Genomic DNA, 25,605 nt, shown 5'->3' on the forward strand with positions numbered 1-25,605 from the left:
ACTAATCTTCATAAATATGTGTTTGAATAGCACTCAGACATGCTAAAGGTTGTCCGTGTTCTCCCACCTGCTAAAGCTAAAGCTCTGCTAATGCTACGACGTTAGCCACTAGAAGTTCAAGTAATAAATGCTTCAGTTTTGGAGAGAAGCCGTTTGCGTTTATTCTGTGTATGTGTGCAACACTTGCGGTCTCAGAACGCCAAATTGACTGCAGCTGTTCACAAAACAATTAACAAAGAGAGATATTTGGCTGTTTCCACCTGATTATCAGGTGGTCCACCCCCGACTTGGTAATTTTAATCAAAATTACTAACATTGTTAACAGTTGCCTTTGGCATTCATTAATGGTTATTTATAGCCAAACCAAACCTATTTTTACACAACAATGGTGGTCAACTAAGAACATCCAAGAGGTGTTCTTTTACATCAAGGCATCATGGAATAAATCCTGATATGGCTTCACTGCCACATCCAATGTATGTGCAGACAACAACACCTCTAGGACATGAAAACAGAAAAAAAGTTAAATTTGTTCCTTTAAAATTGAAACCGTGCAGCAGGAGATACAATTTTAGAGTTGAACTGATTTGCAGATGGGTCATTTATGGTCTTATACTGTACGTTGGTAGTATCATTGTGACAAAGATCTTGTAATGGAACCCCCTTATTTCCATTGTGCATCTGTTACTGACCAATCTCAAATAAATGTAAATCTTTTTTGAGTCTTAAACCAGCTTAACGTTTTAAACATTTAGCTAAATTTTTCCTCAAAGAACATCTCTGATCTTTTCTACCAGAGATTAGATAGTGGTACTTAAAGGTATGATGCTACATTCAGCTCACAGGAGGAGACGATGCACAAGACTGGCTTGACAAGATTTACTTTTATTTATTTATATAGTACTAAGAAAACCAATCAAATGAAGTTCTTCATAAATAATCGAACGGCCCTTTAGTGAAGATGCAGATCGAAAGGTAATCACACTATTTTCTCTACAAGTTTAAAATAAAGAAAATTTGAAAATGTGTTCTTTTACCGAAGAATAGATGGATGAAAACCATGAGGTGAGGGATGGATGGATATACTGAGGGTCAGATGAACAGAGGGACAAAAAGACAGATGGAGAGATGGTTGGCCGGTCGATGGACGGACAAAAGATTAGCTGGTTGACGGGCAGAAGGTTGGTAAACAGGAAGACGGATGGTCGACAGGTGACTGGATGGGTTGACGGACAAATGTAAGGAGGGACGAGTGAATAATGGATGGAAGACACATGATTGACAAATGAATAGACGAGATGGATGGAGTAGAGAGCGATGTACAGAAGGATGGATGGACAAACATTTAGGCGATAGGATTGGGAAAGTCGGGAAATTCGAACATTCGACTCATGCTTCTCCAGTCCTGGAAAACCCCAGCTAGGCAATGATGAACACAGTGCAGTCAACTTTTACCCTCGTATGAGCATTTATATACAAAAAGAGGTTCAGCTTTCCTAAATATTGCTCCTCTAAAATACCGACATATAGTAAATATGAAGATAAGGCAGTTAAGGGCTGAGTTGTGAAGGTTTTGCCAGTTCAAAGACATAAATGGCTCCAACAACAAGACAATAGGTAAATCTCTAACATTCATGACCTAATGGAATGAGGCTAATTATCAGACAGCTAAACTGACCAAATTGGGAGTAATTTCAATCCCGACAGATAATCTCAGGGATCGGCAGGCTTCCAACCCTGCAGTTTAAGGACATTTCAGTCCTTTCAACAGCTCAATCCTGATGTTTTGTAATTACTTGAAGGAACGTCCAGTTATAGTGTATCATGTAATGACCTCCTGTATACCACAGAGCTATCTATTTTATCTTTGAGCCGTTTATCACTTTAACAACAAAGAGCTGAATCAGTCCCGTGGTGATGAATCACAGAACGGCTCGTAAAGAACAGCTCTGACAGGAGGGAAGAGGAATGTTCTCTGCAGTTATTCACTTCGTTATTGTTGCTCAACCTGTACTGAAAGCTCGCGCCTCGTCTTGTGTTGGAACAGTGACTTGTAAAGCCGAAGTCCTGCTTGACGTATACTGAAGGTAATGTCCCGAGCGAATGCTTCCAGGAGCAAACACACAGCTTTATGGTGCAATATGCCACGTCATCAACAGGAAGTGTAGCACATGAAGATAAGAGCAACAGAGAAGAGAGAGCAAGTTGGCTATCCAAGCTTAGCAAATGTAAACGCCACACCTTTATTTACCGGCATTAGTCCAATTTAGTTTCCTCACAGGTGGCGTAACCTCGCTTTTAACCGACACACAGGAGACCTTATCCGCTTTCTCTGTACGCACCGGTACACCTGCAATACTCCTTGAGCTTTTCGTTCACACGTGTGTTATGGGGATCTTCTGTGACGGATCGACACAGTGAAACGTTATTGTGAAGTGGAAGGTGGTTTTTAAATCTGTTTTACAAATAAAGGGCTGAGAAGTGCTGCAAGCTTTTGTGCTTGGCCATCCTGAGTATTTCCAAAAGAAGATTTTGCTGCAAGTCTTTTTGCCCTGCCTGTCACATCGCAGTTAGATTGAGGCCTAGGCTACTCTAACTCAATTATATATTTTGATCCCTGTTCAGGATTCTTGTCCTTCTGGAAGGTGAACCTCCATCCCAATACCAACGTCTTTTATACCCTCTAACATGTTTTCCTCCAGGTCTTGTATTTAGTTCAATCCATCTTTTCATCACTTGGACCAATTTTGGACTCATCTGACCAGACCAGAGCAACTTTCTTCACATTTCTGCCGTGCCCTCTCTTGGCAAACCGCTGATATGACTTCTTATGGCTTTTATTTTCCATAAACGCCACATCTGTGGAGCAACACAATTAATATTTGTCCTGTCAACAAATTCTGCCATCTTAGCTGTGCATCTCTGGAGCTCCTCCAGAGTATCCATGTGTCTCCCAGCAGCTTTGCTGTACTCTTTTCACAAATCCAGTGACTTCTGCAGGAAACCAGCTGCACCCGTTTTTATTCAGGGGTTAACTGTTAAAAGCGCCTGAATAGAAATATACAGCACATTCTTTAGATTTTATGTTTAAAGAATATCCAAAAACATGGATATTTACATATTCCTCCTCACAATAAAGCCTCACTCTGCCTTTTAATGCAAAACATTAACTTTTGCAAGTAGCTGTATAATCACTTTTCTAAACACAATCATAAGGAATTGACTTGATGGAGCATTTTCTAATTTATGTTGTACCCATCAAAGATTAAAATGAGCTAAATTTATTCAGCTGTTTTTATACGCGTTCAATGGGGGTGGAAACTGGGGTAACTTGGATCTGGATTTGTCCTTTTGGGTAAACTATAATGACACAATTTCCATAGTTGAGTCTTAGTCCTAAAGCCTCTTCAGTTAACTCTAAACAAATACTTTTTTTCCCCCTTTTCCCTATTTCAAAGCATTCGCATACTTGTGTTTTCTAATTATAACTGCAATTATATATATCAGTTTTAGTATTTGCTGGTTATAAGCTGTACAAAGACCAGAGTCAAACAGTCCGAGGCATATTTCATCAATAATATGCTAGTTTCATAAATTATAAAACACGAGCGCTGTTTATTTGACATCAATAACAATCACAATGGATTAAATACACTATAAATAAAGATGCAGCTGTGAGTTTGCTAATAGCTGCAGAATCAGGCTCTTTGACCAATATACTCAGCCTGCATGATGGAAAATAAACAGATGAAAGCATGTCTCAGATTCAGAGTTAAAGGTTTTCAACAATATAGGGGAAAAAACTCTATTAAATATTAATATTATGAACAAGGGAACGTTTTTTATAAGGATTGGATCAAATACTGGTGCTTTGATCACACCATGTTTTACATATCTATGGAAACTAACTAATAATGCAAAATAAATTTTAAATAGCCAATGTAACACGTATAAAGCAACTGTATGAGCCCTGGCTATATGTTATTTATATAATTTGTATATTATTCTCTTCTCAATGGTTTAAGCACAAAAAAACAACAACATAAAACAAAAACAAATGCATGTACATTCACTTTTAGTTTAGTTCAGGAAACAGTCTTTGCTTAGCAAACCACACAGAGACGGCCTTACAAGTAAAGAGTCTCTGTGAAATTTAAGTCGTGGCTTTATATGTAGCCTTTAATCCCTTTGTTAAAATACAAAACGGGGCCATTTTAAAGCTTTTTTTGGTAGTAGGAGGACTTTAGAGTTAGACAGGGAAAATAAACACAATATATAACTAGTCAAACCTGGACTTGAATACTACAGACTGATTATAACACAGCTTGTGAGACTTTGAATCAGGAAAAAAAGACCAAGGGTATTCCCAGTGTTGTCCAAATCTCGTCTCATTAGACATTAGACTCTTGTCATGAATCATCTCATCTTGGGAACTAGATGCATCACTACACAGATAGTAAGTAGGTCCGCACATAGCGAATATATATTTGCCGTTTACGTCTGGCAGCTGCAAATGTAAAGTTTCCCGTCAACAGGTTTTAAAATAAAATCCCTCAGGTTAAAATGTCAGCTCTCAGACAGGTAACTCCCCCCCCAACTTTCCTTCCTACACTAAACACATGCACGTCGCAGCATCTTCTCAGAGGGAGCCAGTGAAACAGAGCTCCCTTCCATGGTGCAGCTGTCTGTGAGCGCACACTTTGAAAGCAGTAACCCACTAACTCCACCAGCTTTCCTCTGCTATGGAGGAACATGTGTTTTTATGCAGGCAAAAGAACAGAACATGCATCCACTGAACTTGCACCCGCTCGACATGCACCCCCTCGACATGCATTCCCTCAACAAACATTCCCTCAACATGCACCCGCTCGACATGCACCGCTCGACATGCACCCGCTCGACATGCACCTGCTCGACATGCACCCCCTCGACATGCACCCCCTCGACATGCACCCGCTCGACATGCACCCGCTCAACATGCACCCGATCAACATGCATCCGCTGAAAATGCATCCACTCAACAAACATTCCCTCAACATGCACCCCCTCGACATGCACCCGCTCGACATGCACCCGCTCAACATGCACCCGATCAACATGCATCCGCTGAAAATGCATCCACTCAACAAACATTCCCTCAACATGCACCCGCTCGACATGCACCCCCTCGACATGCACCCCCTCGACATGCACCCCCTCGACATGCACCCGCTCGACATGCACCCGCTCGACATGCACCCGCTCGACATGCACCCGCTCGACATGCACCCCCTTCGACATGCACCCCCTTCGACATGCACCCCCTCGACATGCACCCCCTCGACATGCACCCCCTCGACATGCACCCGCTCTACATGCATCCGCTCTACATGCATCCGCTCTACATGCATCCGCTACAAATGCATCCGCTGAAAATGCATCCACTCAACATGCCTCCACTCAGAGGACCACAGGTGCAATGAAGAGTATTTGCTATAAAAAAAAAAAAAAATTGGCCTCAGCCCAGGTTTGCAAAAATAAAGTATCTTTTATTACCTAACATGAGGAAGAATATAAAAAGCAAATTCCCAGCTGAAGGTAAAAGGAGGAAATCGAGAGCGATAATGACAGATGCAAAGGGGGCAGTGGGGAGTTAAACATGATGCCGTGCGAGGAAGAAGTGATGAGGAAGAGGAAGAGAAGATAGATACTTTAAAGGTTAAACAGAAGGCTGCATCTCGGATGGTTTCCAAAGCAGAAACTCTGGTGGGTTCAAAACATTTCGGTTCTAATGAGAGTTTTTCGTAGCCGACTCCTCGTTTGCTCCTCGTCGACTAGCAGTGAATCCTGTTAAGACACGCTACCCTGCAGACTTAGTGAGACTTTTTGATTGGAGGGCGTAAAAAGCCTCACGAATGATGATTTATGGCTTTTAATTTAATCTCACATTATGAAAGCCAACACTGACCAACACACAAGTAGCTTTATTTCTTAGACATTTCCTGACTAATTAACATTAATAAAAAATATCTGCCATCTGTTTGTTAAAGGAAATAATGACAACAGTAGTCACTAATACATTAAAAAAGCACAAACGGTTGAGGAGGTTGTTTTTCTTCCATTGTGATTACGTGGCTTATCAGCAATATCTGTAATTTACCCACCAGTAATCAGTGGCCAGCCACTGTAGCAATGTGGGTCAGGAGGATAAAAGGTTGAGATCCAGGCAGTGGTAGATGACCATTTGTTGATCGTTTCAAGGTTACTAAACATTTTTCCTGTTAAAATATAATTTCTACATATTCCAGGATTCCCAAGTACTCCTTAAAAAGATGGACAGGCGGACAAACTGACATGTATTAGGATGGACAGACAGGGGAATAACTGGGATGGATGCATTAAGATGGATAGACAAGAGGGTTGATAAGCCACTTTAAGACAGTTTGGGGAAAAAAATCTTGAAATTAAAAAAAAATATTCCACAATTTTTGTATTCAGAATTATTTCAACCTAAAAAATATGAAACAATAAATCAGATTCCACTCTTTCACACACATTTCCAGGTTGTGTGGGAAAAAGCCATTTCAGATTTAACTGTCTACAGTTCAACTTTAAACACAAAGATAGGAAAAAAAACATGGAAAAGATTTAAAAAATTTTTTTTCATTTACCAGCTATCACGCAGAGAGAAAACAGAGATAAATCACTCTGAAACCCGACAAACTGCACTCTGGTTACTCCTAAATGCTCTGTACACCTTCTAACCTCTGATTAAACCAGTCGTCAATAACAGCAGACTGTAACGAACCTGCTCTGTAAGCCGCTAATACACTCTCCCCAAACAAGAAAAAAAGAAAAAGTGAAACGCTCCTGAGCAGAATCTATTGCTTGTGTTCAGGCAGGAGTCCCATCATTGTTATGAACTCAGCAGCTGACAGGTTGGCAGCTGAAGAGCTAAGAGGTAATGAGTGGAAATGCTTCTGTGTGTTTGTGTGGTTGGAAGAGGTGGCATTTGTTGCCGAGCGCGTGTTTTTCATATTTTTTTCTCTGCAAAAACAAGATGAAAACACCGCTTCTGATTAACGAGTGTGCAGGAGGAGCAGCTCTGTGTGTTCTACCTGTCTGTGTGTGTGCTGTACCGCTTTTTGGTGACGATCCAGAGACGCCGAGGGAGCACTCCATCTTGGCCGTATCCCACGGATAAACGCTGCTGACGTCAGAGTGGATGGCGATGGAGAAAGACGGGCCTGCAACACCAAGCGTTTCCAGTGAGCTTAACATTTAACAACGAGCTCCGCACATCAGAGGAAGTGATCAAAAAGATTCATTTAGACGCTGAATTTTTTAAATCCACGTGGAACTTCTTTTTTTTTTACTCCCCTTCCCCTGAGGGGGGCATGCTGTTTCAGAAAGGAAGAGGCAGAGATTACTCTGATATTTAGAGGGAAAAACACGGAGAAAAGAGCAGAACTAAGCTTTAAAGCTAACACTTCCAACCAACTCGTTCAGTGACACGCCTTAAACGTTGAAAAAAAATAAAAGAAAGCTGCAGATTCTCAGCTGTTTGCGGGCTTGTTCTCCATTTTACTCGTGTTTAAATGTAAATTATTTAATGCATTTTTCTTTTTGCATGCCGCGTGCTTCAAGTGGATACTCCCAGTGGAAGGAGCAAAAGAGAGTGCAGCCAAGTCCGCCCAGTCGTACATTGAAATGTGTTAAAAGCAGCACTGACCTTCAGTGCTTGAAAACAAAGAGGCTGTAATGTTGTGAGAAGCTTATATTTCTGTTTTTCAGTCTTTTCTGCTGGATTCATGGGACCTCATATGTCATCAAGTTCTCTCTCTCTCTCCCTGTCTTTTCTTTAATCAGAAGGAGGCGGTTGGGGGGGGAACAATCTGGGACATTTTGTTCTTTTTCTTAAAAGCTATCGGGTTTTCTTTTATCTTGGTGCACATGTTGGATTATCTAAAGATGCATTTTTTGTACTACAAACATGAACAAATGAAGAGCACACATCAAATGCTGTCATCGTTAAGAAGTATGTGCATCGCTAATGATAGCCTGTGCAAATTTTAGATTATCCAGGACATCGCAAACAGGCTTAAATCGGAGGCAAGTGGACTTCCACTCAGTTTTTTTAAAACACCTATCCAAGAGTCTTTGTCCATTCTGGTGGTACGCACCTGAGCAGCCAGGGCGCTGCTGTTTTTAAGGACATGGAGGCCCATCCTCCTTGGTGCATTCTAAGTTGAATTTTTCAGGACCAGGTGTGAAAATGGCACAGTTCACCATGACCCGATGATCACCTGACCAGCTTGGGATGGAGGTTCAATGGACTCTACACAGTCTTTTTGTGCCTTCAAGTGGTTAGATGACTTTTAAATTACTAAGGCATGGCCAACTCCAGTGTCATGTTAATAACTTTAGGCATTCAGCCTGCTGAGGGCAGTCAATTTTCATTAGTGCAGACCGAGTTTCGGCATATTGTAGAATGAGATCGTTTTTATGGACTCGTTGCTCTGACATCTGAGTGGCATTTCTCTAGTTATTTTATGTGAAAATGTCAAGTTTTTTTAATGTAAAACAATAAGGTCACTATAAAACAAGCTCAAACTTGTATATATATATATATATATATATATATATATATATATATATATATATATATATATATATATATATATATATATATATATATATATATAAATCAACAATACATATCTAAATAGTTTGAAGTTAAAGAAAAGCTGCATGAAAAACTGGTCGGGTTATAGATCATTCTGATTGGTGCCCATGTCAACTAGTCTACTGGTAGTTTGGCCTGTATGCGAGTGTTGAAGACAGACGGGTTGGTGAAAGGCAGATGGCGAGATGAACCAACTGCTTGGTGGACTCTCATCCAATAGTCTGTCAGAGAAACTCTGATTGTAATGTGTAAATTCATGAGATTGGGTTAAAAAGTGTGGTAAAACATTATAAGAGGAACTGCAGACATGTTATCTGTGCTAGCAGGGTATCCAGACTCTTCTTCCAAGTTAGAAAGCTGCACCGCTAAGTAAGAATGTCAATTGCATAAATCGCATGCACCAAAGGGGATCTAAAGATTTCCAGGACTAAATCTGTTTTTAAATGAATTTAACAAAATGTATATTTTTTCTTATCAGGATTTTGTGTTACAGACCAACACTAAATGTGAGGTGTAAAGGAAATTACCTCAGTTAAAAGTCTTTTTGTAGCCTCTAACAGGTTTTCTTCAAGGCTGAAATGTTTTTAGCTCCATCAGTTCACCTATAAAATATGACCAGCTTTCCTGTTCCTGCTGAAGAACCTCCCCACAGCCTGATACTGCCAACTCCGCGTTTCACAGTGATGTTGTGTGTTCACTTTGAATGACAGACAGGGTTAATTTCTATCAAATTTAAGTTTTGTCCTCATCTGTCCTGGGCAAAGTCTTCCACATGTTTACTATGTCACCTGTATAGTATGTAGCAGGAAAAAAGGACTTCTTATGGCTTTAAAAAAAAAAAAAAACACTTTGTATTGTTTTCATTTTGCACAACTATTCAATTAAACCTTGTTTTTATTATATATATATATATATATATATATATATATATATATATATATATATATATATATATATATATATATATATATATATATATATATATATATATAGTTTATTTAACAGATGTCATTTAATGTCACACACACATTCTTCTAGACTTTGCAGCCATCCCTCATAACAGGCATGCACGTGGTGACAGTGGAGAGGAAAACTCACTTCCAACGGCCTCCAGCAGAACCAGAACCTGCATGAGCAGCCAACTCCCAGCAATCCTAACTCTTCCACCTGAGCTGTGGATCTCTGCCGCTCCTCCAAAGCTGCAGCTCTGAATAATGCCCTCCTGACGCGCAATGATAGATTTAACAGCTTTCTGCGATATGTCCAAACCACTGCATCTTGTTCATAGCCTAACCCTTCTTTAAACTTGTCCAAAACTTTATCTCTGATCTTGCTGGTCTCTTTCTTGGTCTTCATATTGCCACTTGTTCACTAAGGTTCTCAGGGGACCACTTTCTAATTAAGGAGACTTCAGATAATAATCGCACTGGGTTTTATTTAGGTGTATGAGCGTAAGGGAGGACGTTTTCCTCCCACGTCACATAAAATCCCAACAAAGTTAGTCTTGAATGAATAAAATCCAGAAAAGGAGGGACACAGCTTTTGCAGCGTTCACGCATGCTTCTGGCACATCGCATACAAGCTCACGTCCTTCTTAGAAAACATGTTAGCGAGACTTTGCCTTTCCATACAAGCACGACACCACCTCAGCTGAAGGAAAGGAGGAAGAAGTGGGTAAGACGGAGCGAGCCGAGCCTCCATCCCCTAAGGCAGGTATACGGGGGCTCTTAAAACTGCTCAGACTGGAGCCTGCTTGCTGTTCATGTGGATGTCTTTGTGTGTAAGGGGGAGGGGGGGTTGTTGTGTGGGGTCAACTTAAAATATTCGCCTTGGACACACACACACACACACACACACACACTCAGACACTTGAAAGAGTCCACACAGATTGAAGTGAGCATGGGGAAGAGAAAGAAAGCAGCGGTGCAGATCTTTGCAGCTGGCTGATTGGCCAAAGGGCTTCACTTTGAAGATGTCCCAGAGAGAGAGAGGAGGAGAGGTAGAAGGAGACGGAGCGGGCGAGAGCGAGAGGATGGGCCGAGAAGATGGAGAGGGACGAAACGATGAGACGTACGCGGAGCTCAAGGCTCCTGCGCTCCCCAGAGAAAGACAGAAAGATAGCGCCCGATTTATCATCTGGTTTCCCCACATGTTTTATACCCCCCCCCCTCCCTTTCAGCATCATTACTCCACTCCTACAGCCTTTAAGCGTCTTTGCCTCCTACAAATCTCTAAGATAATTCAAAATGTGGCATCAAATGAGTAGGAACAAATCTGGGACACAAACAGAGACGAGAGGCACGTGTCGTTTTTTTCCCCAGGATTGCAGAGACAACTTTCAAATCATTCCTGCTCTGGTCAGGTTACTGACGAGGTCGCTCCCGCTTCAGACGCATTTCCTAAACTTTGTTTTTTTTCTAACTTATAAGAATCAAGTTTCACAAAAAGTAGCCAATAAAACCACTTTAATCCACATCTTTAGTCATGCAATCCCTTCTTAATCCGGTTATTTCGTTGGCTTCAGACCAGTAGCCTTTAAGAAATATAAATCCGCCCAGCAGATGAAATTCTCCACATAATTTTACATAAAAAGGGCAGAGGAAAGATTATTCGTGGCTCGACGCAAGTTGTTTCCACATTTTCTTTCTCACTTTGCGTGGTTTACATTAAAAGAGGAGACGAGGCACCGTGCAAAAACCAAAGATAAATCCTCAAAACTATTGTTAATTCGGCTAAAAGTGCGCAAAACCAATGAAGACGCCTGAAACGTTTAAATCTGGGGTATTATAGATGCATTTAGGAGAAACTACAAACATATTTACTTAATATAAACACACCTACATCAGGTTTTTATGATATAAAAAAATAAAGAAGTTAAACAAAGTATAAGGTTAAAGGTGTAAAAAAAGACCAATAAACTAATTTTAACAGTTAGAGCAAATAGCATTCTGCGAGACCAGCACTGTTTGCAACTTGAAGATTGTATGAAACAAATGCCAGCTGGCGATGTTCAGCAGATTTCTATATGGGCTGCATGCATTTTTAACTTTAATGAATGAATCAGTTAAAGGGATGAAAAACTGTCTTTGCAAAAAAATGCAGCAGCGTTGGAGACATTTCTTTTTTTTTTTCCTGCTCCCTTCTGTAGGTGCTGAGATTGTGGCTGCAGAGTCGACATCCGCAGACGCCAAAACTGGTGCGAGTTGTGGACTCGGTGGTCGTTTGCATGAGATCTTAACTGAACTTATGGCCATTTCGTATCATTATTTTGCACTGCCAACATTGCTGAACTTTTATAACCCATTTAAATTTAAAAGTACACAGCTGAACGTTCACTGCATTTTTGCACCATTATTATTTTTGCACCGTCAACATTCTTCTGCACACATTTTTTAAAAACTGCTTTTTCTCCTGCACTGTTACATTCTCATCACTGCTGCACTTTCTATTGTAATGTTATCTTCCAATCTCATTACACTGTCGTAAGCTGTATGCAAAGAAATTTCGTTTCGTATGCACTCTGAACATACAAAATGACAATAAAGTTTGTCTAAGGATCATATTTAGTACGCAAAGACCGTTGGAACGGAGCAGATGCAAAACATTTTATGGCTTAGTTTTCCCTCTTACTCACTATTATCTTATTTAATAATGTAGGTCAACAAACTGAGCCTCAATCCTCATATTTTTTATTACATACATCTTTATGCCCTCTTATTTTATTGGCTCATAAATGAAACTGTTAATTTTGAATACCTGCCTTTAAAGTCTCAGCTCATTTCCCTTTTCTTGTTTTACTCTTTTTAGTACAACTATTAGTTTTTATCTCCTCACGTGAAATACAATAGTTCATCCCTTCCTTCCCTTCTCCTTTTCTCTTCAGATCATTTTCCCACCAACGTACCTTTCGCCTCCTTTTTTCTCCCTCCTCGTCCACTCCATCACCTCCTCGTCTCCCACCCAGCTCTTCCTCTTTTAGTTTCCAACTCCACGGATCAAAGACAATAAGTAGGCCAGTGGCTGTGGTGGGCGTCAAAGGGCTCTAGGTGCGCGTGTGTGTGAGCTTTTTTTTTTTTTTTTTTTTGCACATTATTAGGGACTTGGCGTTAGTCATGATTAATACCGAGTGGCTGGGAAGACGGTGAAAGGAGCCGCTTCCATCGTTCTGATAGCACGCACTTTACCCCAGGACTTTAGCTCGCTCGCTAATAATGCGAGGACTTTTAGGAAAGCAAATAAAATCCCTGAAAGGCTGCAAAATGGCTTTGAATAATTGATGGCTAGAGCCGCAAACAGGAAAACACGTTATAATATCAAATTATAGATTCTGTGTTTTTTTTTTATTTATTTTTTTAATGAGATGGCCATCTCGTTCAACTCATGCTGGGACGTCGGATAAGCGACGTTTATTGGGATAATTAGCTTTAAGAGAGCAGAAGAGGCCAGTGAGCTTCTTGGGGGGTTTTCTTTGGTGCCGTTCAGCAAATATGAGGCAAATGTGACCGGGAGAAACGACGGTTTACCTTCTGAGGGGGATTTTTATTCCCTGCACTGCCATTACAGCAAGCTGTAAGGAGACGACAAAAATACGTTGCAGCATCGTCGTGTTGTTAACGGCGCTGGCCTTTAAGATCTTAGCACGTTTAGCTCTGACTGTAATCAGACTAAATATGGGCGGTGATAATGCAAACTGCTTCTATGAAATATGGACTGCGTGAGCAATTGGAGATAAAAAAAAAACACATAATTTGCTTGTCTGAGCAGATTAAAGGTGCAGACTACTATAAATCAGACGTACTAAATATCCATAACTAGGTCCAATTTCAAAATCTCCTCTAACTTCTTGATTCCAGCTTACTAATCATTTGGTTACAGGTGCATCGTAGTAAATATTATCAGAATATTGAACACAATTAATGAACACAGGACAGACTGAATGATGGCGGTACAAAATATGACAAGTGCATTATTTCATCACATGCGTTAAAACTTCCAACAAGTGCAATTTTATCTGTTGTAGCTACAAAAATTACTTTTGTTTCAAAATGACTTAACCTGCTTAAATGTATTGGTTTTGGACTAATTGGGACAACAAAATATATTGATTTTGATATTTTTATCTAGATTAAAACACAACTTATGTTATTTTTTTCCTCTCCCAGTATCAAAATTGGCATTAAGTATGAATTTTTCTTTCTTGACATATGCATTCATTTTAGAATTTTAGTATCACAACAATGCTAGTTTTGCACATTTTCTTTTTCAACCACAGTTCTTCCTTCCACTAAACCTTCCACTGATATAATGGAGTTTCGCTTGAAGCCAGCTTCCTCAGCAACAATCTTTTGTTTCTCTCCTCCTTGAGGATGGTGTCTGCTTGACAAATGTTAAGTCAGCAGTCTGTTCTAGGGCTGGACGATAATTCCATAACGATAAACATCGATCGATTGACGTATATCGATGATAGCAGAAAAAAAGGGTCAATAAAAAGTTCAATACAATAACAGTTTTCCTTCCTTTTGCATTCTAGCCCAACGTGTAGGTTAATATTACAGTCATTACATCCTCCTAACCAATCAAAATGCAGACCCAGGAATGCTCCGCCCCCAAGCTCCGCCCCTTTCAAAGAGTTCAGAGAGCACACATTCTTTTTCATTATTTTTAAATCCTTGTAGTTTTGATAAAAAGTTGGTTCAATAAAGGGTTGAGTTTGAATTCAGTGATCTGTATCTAAAAATCGTCACTAAGCAACAGCATAAAAACGGACAGGGCTGCACTTAAAATACATGTTTTGAATTTGTTGATGATTATCGATATCGTTGAATATGATTTCGATTTTATCAATATGATTTTTTTCACATATCGTCAAGCGCTAGTCTGTTCATGTTTGTCAAAGCCTGTAAAACGGTATAAAGCAACATTTCATTTTTAACTGGACTATCCTGCGCTTTCAATTGGCGAAAGCTCATCCTCAAATGAATCTATACAGGTTTGTGTGGAATTTATTAAAAATAACTAAAAAATGTTTACCTTCTGAACTGCTGTTTAACACGAATCAACTTTTTGATAATATTTTGATAAACGTAAAGCTGCAAATAACATAATGGAGCCATTCTCAACACGCAGACGCACCGTTTTCCTGAAAGTTGATGGGGATTTTGTTGGACTCTGAGTGGTTCGCCGTGGTCCAGGACTGCTCCGGCTGCTGTTTGGTGAAGGCGGTGACGTTGCACCAGTAGTAACCTCGGTCGGACAGCTGCACCCCCGCCAGGCGGAACAGGAACTCCTCCGGGGTGGTTTTGGACAGAACCAGATTGTCTCTGTCGGAGCAGGTTGGGGAAGAATTGTAAAACCAACTTTAAGAAGAAGACGAAGAAAAAGAAAAAAAGGGATTAGGAGTGTACCTCCTGCTTGGGTCGGTGTGCTGCACCACGTTATCGGGGCTGAGAGACATGAGGGTTTTCACGCTGCCTCCCACCGTTTCCTGGGACTGGATGTAGACGGCGTAGCCGATCCAGTCGCCGACGTTCTCAGTGAAGACGGTGCAGCTCATCTCGAAGGTAGCCCCGCCCACCGTAGCTTTACGGATGGACTTTGCCAGGATCTGCAGGGTCGGATCTAAAAACACAACACGGCTGTTAAATCGATCAGTTACAGAGTTGACCTTTCTAGAGTTTCCAGCCCTTTATCCTCGTTTTAAAATCTGAAATACTGATATTCATCCTGAAATTATGGTGGATATTCCCATAGGAGGTAGGCTATGAAGGAAAGTGTGGATATAAGGAAGAGAGCAAGTACACAAGGAAGAAAATGACAGGACAAAAAGGAAAGAAAGATGCCGGACGGAAGGACAGGAAGAGAGAAATAACAAGGAAAGACACACAGGAGGAGGCACAGAGGGAAGGTTGAGATAAGGAAGGAAAGAAGGATTTAAGGAAGGCAGGGAGTGAAAAAAGGGGATACAGGGGAGTAAGGGAGGTAGGAAACATGGAAGGGTATAAAGAAAGGGCACAAAGCAGGGAAGGAAAATGAGAAGGAATAAAGGTGGACAGAGATAAAAAATGGCAAAAGGGAAGAAGGAACAAAGGAGGACATGTATAGGAAAGGACACAGGGAAGGAGGGACAGAAAGAGGCATACAAGTAGGAACAAGACTATGTGATAGGGAATAAGGTCTCAACATACAGATTCCTGTTTCTATACGTCTCCAGACAATCCTGAAATCTAATCGCAGACTTTCTGCAGACCTTTTCCCTGAAACTTTTCTTGAGACAGAGTGAGTTTAAAACGTAGTTACGTCATGACCCAATTAGACAAATTGGGGTCGCAAAAGTTCAAGGCGGGCAGGAAGTAAATGTCTGCTGCGTGCATGGTGGGTGAGGAGTTGAGACAACAAGTGGTCTATTGTGGGATTTCTCTGCGAAGTCTGGAGACGTTCCTACAAAAATCAGAGCTAAATATCAAAGTGTTGCTGCGGGATTTTCATTCATTTGATCTAAAGCAAGCAGGGCTAACGTCTGCTTCTCCACACTGCACACAGAAAAAGTCACTTTTTGGTTACTGAATCAGATGTGCACAGGATTTAATCTGCAGCCAATAAGTCAAACAAAGGAGCATCGTCAACCTCTCTGTTGGAGCTCTAACTCTAATCTAAACCTAAAATAACAGTCCTAGGAGTCGATATCAGGTGGCTTGCTCACTCTTGGTGTCCCACTGAACGGTCAGCGGAGAGCTTTTGTACTCGACGGCCTTCACCACGTCCCCCTGGCTGCTGACGCTCCAGGCGGAGACGGTGCACACGTACTGGCCCATGTCGATTTTCTGCAGAGGCACAAAACAAAGATCCGTTCTAATACGACCGCCCTCAATAAAGCGTTTAGCAGAAATCTTCACTTACAAGCATTTCAAATTGTTGGCTTCTCCTCATCAAAAAAACCCAAAGGATTTTAAAACAAAAAGTCCCACAGTTGCCGAGTCGATAATTTTCTTACCTGGGCGCGGAGAAAGCGCAGTCTGAACCTGTTGGGCGCGACTCTGCTGAGACCCAGCGCCCCGCTGTCCATCCGGTCTTTGTACGCCGAAGCCGACACCAGGTTGCCGTAGCCATCCAAGGAGCCGATGAGCTTCGGGGGCGGAGCATTAGTCCCCCCGTCTATTAGTGATTGGACCATTTTAAATCAATTGGTGCAACGAGAACAGATTTTATGCACCAGTTTCAGTGCAAAAAAGATCATCGCTACATACCAGGGAGGCTGATGTGCTCCCAGCTGACGCCCAGTCGGCCCCCCGGAGGTAAATGGGAGATCTTGGACACGTCGCAGGAGAGCTCCAGGGGTTCGCCCGTCTTCTGGGGCTTCGCGGAGGCTGCCAGGCTCAGCGTGAAGTTGGGCTCTGTGGAGAAAAGCGGATGTGATTAGCATTCATGCTTTCTGTTTTTTTTATTCCTTTAGCAAAGAGGCACCCAGTCTTGGCACCCGCTCCTCATGCTGGTCACCAGATTGGTCACACACTGCTGTGGGACGGCATCCCATCCTCCAAGCAGCATCTGCTGCGACCCGGCCAACGTGGTTGCGCCGCTAGGTCTGGCGTGAGTATCGCGCCCCAGCTGATCCCACCAGCACCCAATGGGGGCCGCGCCCCAGCTGATCCCACCAGCACCCAATGGGGGCCGAGCCCCAGCTGATCCCAGCAGCACCCAATGGGGGCCGAGGTCAGACTTACGCGCCCGTCTGCCCAAAAGGTGCAGCTGCTCTCTGACAAATCCAGCTCTGTGATGGGGAACGCCGACAATAGGAGGACGGGGCTCAGGGCCACCAGCTGTAGAATCCCATCGGGATGCGTCTCCATATATTTAGATCGCCTCCAGTGAGGGCGCTTTTCCTCACAGATTGCAAAGAAGCATCATGTTAAAGAAATAATTGACCCAACGCAATTTCCTGATGCTTTTCAAGATATATAACCGTTTTATTAAGGGGGCGAGATGAGCTTCAGTCTAATCCCTCTGTTCTGTACCTCTCAGGGAGCTGTATGGAGTCTGTTTTATGCTCCTGTTGTCAACTAGGCTGAAATTTAATTCAAGCAAGGAACCTATGGGGGGGTGCCACTCCAACCGGATAACAACCCGAGTTCCTGTGCTTCCCTTCAGAGCTGCAGGTCCTCCCCTCCATCCGACAAGCCCGCAATTTGTCATGTTACACCAGTCCAACGTCACCTTAGGAATGCAAAGTGATTCCTGTGTTTTTTTTTTATTTTCTCTCTCCATTTAGTTGGTGTTGGGCTTAAATAGAGCTGGCTGTCTGAGCCAGAGGACATAAATAGACCTGAAGTAACACAGTTAACTGCGCAAGAAGAGGTGTGTATCGCAGCGTTAATAGTGAGTGTGTGTGGGCGGTGAGGCAGGTCCTCACAGCCAGACGTCCAGATTGCAGCCTTCCACGTCAATGAGCAGGAAACACACACCACAATCTCCACTGAAAGACACGCCGTGTGTGTGTCTATACAGCAGAAAGAGGGGGGGGGGGTGGGGGGGGGGGGGGGGGGGGGTCATGACATAAACCAGCTTTACCACATCAGGTACATGCCACTAAACACGCACCGGACAAAGCCATAAATACAAGCGCACCAGCGTGAGTTTGGCACAGTTAGTGGTGTGGATTGTGTCAGTTTGACGTGTCTCACACACACACACACACACACACACACACACACACACACACACCATCTGCTCTCAAACACACACACACACACTTTGATCAATGAGAACGTGTGAAGCTTCTCCGCCAATTAGCCACGCGCCCCTCTCTCTCCGGCTGAAACCTTGCCTTATTTAGCTAAGCTGCACGGCCCGGGACGCAGAGCCGGCTTTGGATGTTTGGTGCATGAATATAACTAAGATTCTTATTAATATTTAACTTAAAAAAAAGGGAAGAGAAAAAAAAAACTGACCACACCCAGGACCAGGAAGTAATGCTCTGCTGGGTGCGACCTTTACCTTCGGGAGCGTTCAGCACGAATGAAACGGAGAGCCGCACCTGTTCGATTGCTTGTTGACGCCAAAGCGACTTCACATGTTAAAAAAATATGTTCAAAAATAGCAAGAAAACAGGGGAGAAAGGGGGTTTGAACGTTTCATGCGTTCCCGAGCTGCTGGGATTTCCCAACAGTTTTACTGAGGACGTGTCCCTGAAGAGAAAATATCCAGTGAGAGGCGTTTCTGTCGATGGGAATCGCTTCAGGAGGAGGACGGAGAGACCGGTGCGAGTTAATAGCACGCCAACAGCGGCTCAAATAACCATTTGTTACAGCCAGGGTATGAAAGCCATCTCCGAACGCGCTGCATGTGCAACCTTGACCAAGGACGGGAAACCGAGGCTATGAAAACCAGACCGTAGGAGATACGGTCCGGTCCGATGTACACGTCTCAGCTTCAGCTGCAACATTCAGGTGTTAGAGGTCAGAATTTAGCATAAAAACCTGAATGGATCCATCCTGCTTCGTTTAAACGGTACGGGGGGATACTCTCTCGGTACCCTTTAGTACCAACTGAGCATCATTTTAAACACCCGAGCCCACCTGAGCGTCATTTCTACACCATTAGAGCCCATTTGGGATTCGGTGGAACGTGACAGATGTTCAGCCGACACATCTGCAGCAACGGCTCGATGCCTTCTGGTCAATACGGACCCAAATTTCAGAGGAAAGCCTTTAACAACTTGTTTAAATCTATGTAACAGATAATTAAGATGGTTCTGGAGGAGAAAGGGGGTCCTAAAACCTAACACTGGGGTTAGGATTATTCTTATTATTTGCTGTTTGACACTTTCTTTTTACATGTTGGTGTAATGAGAGTATCAATAAATACAGATTTGAAAATATGACTGAATGTAATCGTTGTGTGCCATTAAGTGGACTACTTCATGTAACTGTAGTGGTAGTTTTGTTGGTGCTGCTCTACGTGTTTATTGCTTTAACAATATCTCCAATAAAAACACAACATATTTGGATCCAAATTGAAGTTCATATCTACTCTACTCGCAAGGCGTCCCCTAATAATGTGGGCAGCAGTGTGAATGTGTGAAAACTTCAGTGCACTTTTCTTTCTCCAAAATGCTTTAAATAAAAAAAATAAAAAACTGGTACAGATTAAATGAAAACTATGAGAAGGAAGATATACTGGAAATCAACATTAGCATTTCTCCAGGGACAACGTGGGGGAAGCAAAAAAAAATTAAAAAATCTAAATTATGAAATGGATGAACCGATAAACGACTGTAATCGATCATAAACGACACAAAGGTTTCAATCCATTATTGAAAAGTAAGGCTGATGATCTCACAGGCATTAAAGGGTCCCTGCGAGATTAAATGTTTTGCATGATTAACTAAGTGATGATTAACTGAAAGGAGAAGAAAAAATAATTTGTAGGGCTCTCAGTAGAGACTCACCACTGATTTTCACTCCATGGATCATAATGGTTTACCTCCATGTTTACACCAGAGGTACCATACCTGCGGCTCATTTCAGATTATTTTTTTTTCTTCATTTTCCAGTCCGAAGAAAAAGCCCTGTGCCTCAGGCCATCTTGTATCAACCCTTGTACGCGCCTCTTTCAGGCTTTGTACCTGCTTTGAAACCAGACGTATTTCATTTTTCTCCTCCGTCTACTGGGATGAAAAGTGAGGATCTGCACCTGGTAAAATCTGATCTAGTCCGCTCAGAGTTGTTCTGGATTAACTGATGTCCAAACTGGGCATCAGAACGACAAACTCTTCAAAACTAATGAGCAGGTACTTTAAATTATATTGGAGATCTGAACCTTTTTTTTTTTTCGTTCATGTCATAATTCACTAAAATGCTACACTATGAAGAAAAATACACATATATAGGGTTAGATGGATGGGTGTAAAACGGCAAGTTGTTGGTATGGAACGGGATATATGGGGCAAAGGGGGGGCGATCGAATCTAGAAATTCAAATATTTCTCCATGTTTGTCTTTTCAAAACTAAACCAGGCCTGGAAAACACTGAAATCCAATTAACTCTTTTCGATTAAACCCTAAATATTGACATTTTATAACCTGGATAACATAGCGGACGTGAAAGTTTAAACAGTAGTGCGCTCTCGAAGACCGCAACTAGCCTGGAGAAGTCCGTTTATTTCACCAGCAGAGCCTGGAACTAGCAGCGTGCTGAAAACATTTGTTTTCAAACAGCGTTATCGTAACATTAGCTTTGGGTGACAATCATCATGTCTTTGCACCAGGATTTCTGTTTAGTTTTTTTTGTTTTTAAAGGGATGACTTGCCCACTCCACCCATGGAAAATTGTCAGCACACACAGCTGACAGCTTAACGAGGCTAAAAGCGTCTTATTGGCTCTCTGCAACCACACTGCAAAAAGGGAACTAAAAGTAAAGTGTCTTGAAATGAGTGTATTTGTCCTCGATTTGAGCAGGTAAATAAGATTACTTGCCAGTGGAATGAGGTTTTTGGACTTAAAATAGGAACAATCGTCTCCATCATCTTATTTCAAGTGTAATATATTTGATTATCTTATTTTAGGGGAAAACATACTTATTCCATTGGCAGATAATCTTATTTAACAGCTCAAATAAAAGGACAAATACACTCATTTCAAGACCACTTTACTTACTTTTAGTTCCCTTTTTGCAGCGCATAGAAAAACCTAACAGTCCTTAACATCTCTTTAAAGCACAGGAAAAGGATGGAGCAGATTTCTGGTGAGTCTGAAACCGTGTCGAGTCTTAAAAAAACAAAAAAGCGACCCATGCTTGGTTTCAGTGTTCATATATATAGATTGGTGAGAGCAGCAGCATTTAGCTGTCGACCAATAAAGCTTTTCTTCAAAGCTTGTAACAGAGCATTAAGGGGAAAATAAATAAATGTTCTCTTGCGCACCAGATAGCTTTTTTTTCCTTTCAATGATGGTAAAGATGGCTGCCGAAGAACTGAGCCAGTTTTATAAGGATTACATCATGTATGCCTTTATCAAGAAAGAGCTGTTTGCTGAACAAACAAGACCAACATCTGGAAACCGGCGGGATTTGCAGACCAGAGCTCCAAAGCAGGTGCAAATCTAATGATTGGAAAGCACCAGAAGGGAGCCAAAAACGTGACTCTGACATCGGAAAGTCAAAATGTACAGTTTGTAAAGCTGGAAACATGCATATTTGGGTCGGCCACTCTTTGATCGTTGACTGTAAATGTGCATTCAACACGGTGATCGTCCCGTCCAGCTCATCCTGACAAAACAATACAGCACAGAAATGGTCAAGTAACGCCACTTAGACATGTGTGCTTGCTCATTTGATTTTAGAAGACGAGATTAAACGAGTTTTGATCTTAGGTTGGGAGAGAGATGTTAGGAAATTATGATAGGATTTGCTCATGTTCAGAGAAGCCAGTTAGTGCCTTATTTTGCATTGTGTATTTGGATTTAGTCGCTATATTCTCATAAATTAAGAGCCAGACAGAACAATGCAATCATTATAATCCCACTGGTTAACTATCTATTTTAAATAAAAACGGCAATACAGCTATGCAGCATCTACTGAGTGGAAGGGAGTGCGTAGACTAGGACATTTAGACGTCTTGGTTTCAGAATATTTCTGACCCAAATGATCTGATTGAACCTGTAAACAAAGAATATTTCCTCTTTGGTCCAATTTCTTCTGAGGATGAAAGCCTAAATGCACCAAAATGTGTCAAACAAGAAACCAGTCCCTCCATCCCCCCAACCAGGGGCCTTGAGCTTGAGATGACATCTGTTGTAAATTGGCGCTATGTAAATGAACGCATCCAATTTAAGCGTGTAGTATGAAGAGGTGACTAATGTGTGATTAAAACTGAGGGGCATATGGGCATGAAGTGCAGCAAAGGGAGCCACCTGGATGAAATATTATATATAGTAAGCCGGTACAGGAAGCTCCAGCAATAATGGGAATGAATGGACTCTTATGCAAGAAAGACCCTTTTACTTTATTAAGTGTGGAATGCACGCGCCACACACACACACCTATGCTCTCTAATTGCAAAGTTTGATTTACTGGGCATTTCTAAATCAAAATAGCTTTCTAAGTAATAGGTAGTATAGCCTAAACAACATCACACTCAAGGAGGAAAAAGAGGCAGAAACGTGATGAACAGATCTAAACTTTTGCTCCTATTTTTATTCAATTCGTTGTCCCGTCAAAGGGGCCATTTCAGAGCTAGAGTCTGCAGAACTGAACAAGACTTTTGTCCAAATATTCACTGTCATAGAAACCACAACCTTATACTAAACCAACAGAGAAATGTAGGACTAAACGGACTCCTTCCTGAGGGAGCCCCCATCACCTTTCAATTGCCTGGTTGGACGCGCTGCGCCTTAAATATAGCGGTCAATGTCAGAGGTGTGTGTATTCTGCCGCAGGAAACGCTGAAAGTCTCTCCCTCTTGCACTCTCCGTGCCCCGCTCACCTCAGACAAGGGTTTTTGGTCAGCCCCCTGTTTTCTAACCTGCCCCCAATGAAAAAGTAATGAAGAGTCTAATTGCCAGATAATTACGGCCGCTTACCAAAGTAGCTGCGGCGATGACGACGTCTGGTTCTCCAGAGTTCCACGCCTCAGATTTTTAAAATATCAAACGGATGTCTTTTTTTCCAACCCTTAACCTGTTTTCCAAATGTTTCGTGAACATCCATCTATATCTGCTCAGTTGACCAAAAGCTTGCATTTGCTTACGAATGGTTCCAACTACCTTCACAAGGATCATGCAACCTTGTGGCAAAACTGACGTTAGGACTTCAGGATTTGTCCTGTGTGTCTTTGTGAATCAACATCACAATGATGTCAGAAAAGTACCTTGTCTGCATGAAAAAGAGTTTGGCGCATAGCAGAGAGTTTATTTATTCTTCTTTCATTGTCTCTTTATTGGCTCCGTCAATGCTAGACTTTTACCAGAATCTATTTGCCTTTTTTGGTAACACTTTATTTGAAGGGGTGTACATAAGACTGACATTACACTGTCATGGACATGGCATAACACCTGTTATAAATATAAATTACTCTTTATGAATGTTTAGGACTGTTGTCATTAATTGTCATTGGGTAAATTATGACACTATTAAAGCAAAGTTGACATTGTTTAAAATGTCTTTGTTAAGACAAGCCCTTAATTTAACCAAATCCCAAACCAAACCCTTAATTTAACCTAATCCCAAATTAAGCCCTAAATTTAACCTAATTCCAAATCAAGCCCTAAATTTAACCTAACCCCAAAGCCCTTAATTTAACCTAATCCCAAATCAAGCCCTAAATTTAACCTAATCCCAAATCAAGCCCTTAATTTAACCTAATCCCAAATCAAGACCTAAATTTAACCTAATCCCAAATCAAGCCCTTAATTTAACCTAATCCCAGATCAAGCCCTAAATTTAACCTAATCCCAAATCAAGCCCATAATTTAACCTAATCCCAAATCAAGCCCTAAATTTAACCTAATCCCAAATCAAGCCCTTAATTTAAACTAATCCCAAATCAAGACCTAAACTTAACCTTGTCTCTGTTAATGTCAAGTTGTCATAACAAAGACATTTTAAACAATGTCAACTTTGCTTTAATAGTGTCATAATTTACCGAATGACAATTAATGACAACAGTCCTAAACATTCACAAAGAGCCATTTATGTTCATAACAGGTGTTATGTCATGTTTATGACAGTGTAATGTCAGTCTTATGTACACCCCTTCAAATAAAGTGTAACCCCTTTTTCTTCTCTGCTCCGGCTCATTTACAGGTGGGCTGCCCGCCATCCTAACAACAGATTTATCATCACAAAGAAGATAGGGAAGTATCCTGTACACTTTTGCACATACTCTGTTGTTGAGCTGGGTTAGGATTTGGGCTGTAAACCGATCGGTTTACAGAGAAGTGCACTCATCTAAACCGAGCAAAGGCATACAAGACGATCCAGTTTCACTGTCGTGTGCAGGCAAGTGTAAGTTTCTGTGTAACAGTAAAACAGCCCGTTGAGTCGCTCCTGCTGTCAGTAACGACAGTGCATCTCCAAGGACGAAGGGGAAGAACGGGCTGACCCTTACTGAGTGGATAAACGCAAAACACAAAAGGATCCCAGCAAAAACAACATGGATATTTAACCCTGCAGAGAGCTGCGGGCTTACATATTACCTGACATTTAAAAAAAAAAAAATATTGATCACTTACTATTTTAGAATCCACTTAAATTTTAAATCATATACGCTCTAAAGTTTGAATGTTTGATACATTTCATTCCTGAGTAGTAAAGACTGCTTCAACACCTTGTGAGAAGAAAGTGGACATCAGTCAAACGTCTATTTCACATGGACAAACTGCCACAAATGAGAGGAGGAGGTGTTTTAGCAGGAGAGAAAAGCACCAACCAGTATGAAAGCATAACTTTCAAAACCACGGGCCTCTAGCCAAGAAAGACCTCCTTAATTCAGCTTCTTGAACTTTAACTGAAGGATACATTTTCACGGAGTTCAGGAAACTGCAGGAAGCCTCTTAATTGGTTTCCTCAGGACAGACAGACAGTCACAAAGCTAGACTGTTACTCAGCTAAAAAGTAAACTCTAATGACCTAAACCCAAGCATCTTAGCAGATTTATATTAACCATAAATGTTAACAATTCAAACCTCCTGATTCAATGTGGATTAAGTTCATTTTATTGTCAAGTAACAGCATCGTCTGCATAATATGTGACTAGAGCTGCACAGAATAAAGTCAAGGTTTCTAAAATCCTCTTATGGAGTAATCTAAAACTGCTGTGTGATGGTTCTACATAACAGAAAACAAAATGAAAGAAGACATTTATAACATACTACTTTATGCAGTTTACTTTGCAATTTATGGGGTTTAAGGGTACCTGCATGTATTTGGATAGAAACTATGTGGACAGA

The 25,605-nt window shown here is 41.4% G+C and overlaps 1 protein-coding gene across 2 annotated transcripts in view; it reads right to left on the reverse strand.

Annotated features, from left to right (window-relative positions):
- si:ch211-132g1.7 (prostaglandin F2 receptor negative regulator) overlaps positions 1–25,605 on the reverse strand; it is an 84,747-nt gene that overhangs the window by 22,157 nt on the left and 36,985 nt on the right. Inside the window, exons 6-11 of one of the 2 annotated variants that reach the window (XM_021311791.2) lie at positions 16,909–17,055; positions 16,656–16,816; positions 16,365–16,485; positions 15,070–15,283; positions 14,798–14,985; positions 7,119–7,226 (exon numbers count right to left, since the gene is read on the reverse strand). In XM_021311791.2, coding sequence (XP_021167466.2) covers positions 7,119–7,226; positions 14,798–14,985; positions 15,070–15,283; positions 16,365–16,485; positions 16,656–16,816; positions 16,909–17,055 — 939 coding nt within the window. Of the gene's footprint in view, positions 1–7,097; positions 7,227–14,797; positions 14,986–15,069; positions 15,284–16,364; positions 16,486–16,655; positions 16,817–16,908; positions 17,056–25,605 lie in introns of both variants that reach the window. The other variant, XM_012854672.3, reaches the window with a different exon arrangement.

Source organism: Fundulus heteroclitus, chromosome 24 (assembly GCF_011125445.2).
Source record: "Fundulus heteroclitus isolate FHET01 chromosome 24, MU-UCD_Fhet_4.1, whole genome shotgun sequence".
NCBI classification, from domain to species: domain Eukaryota; kingdom Metazoa; phylum Chordata; class Actinopteri; order Cyprinodontiformes; family Fundulidae; genus Fundulus; species Fundulus heteroclitus.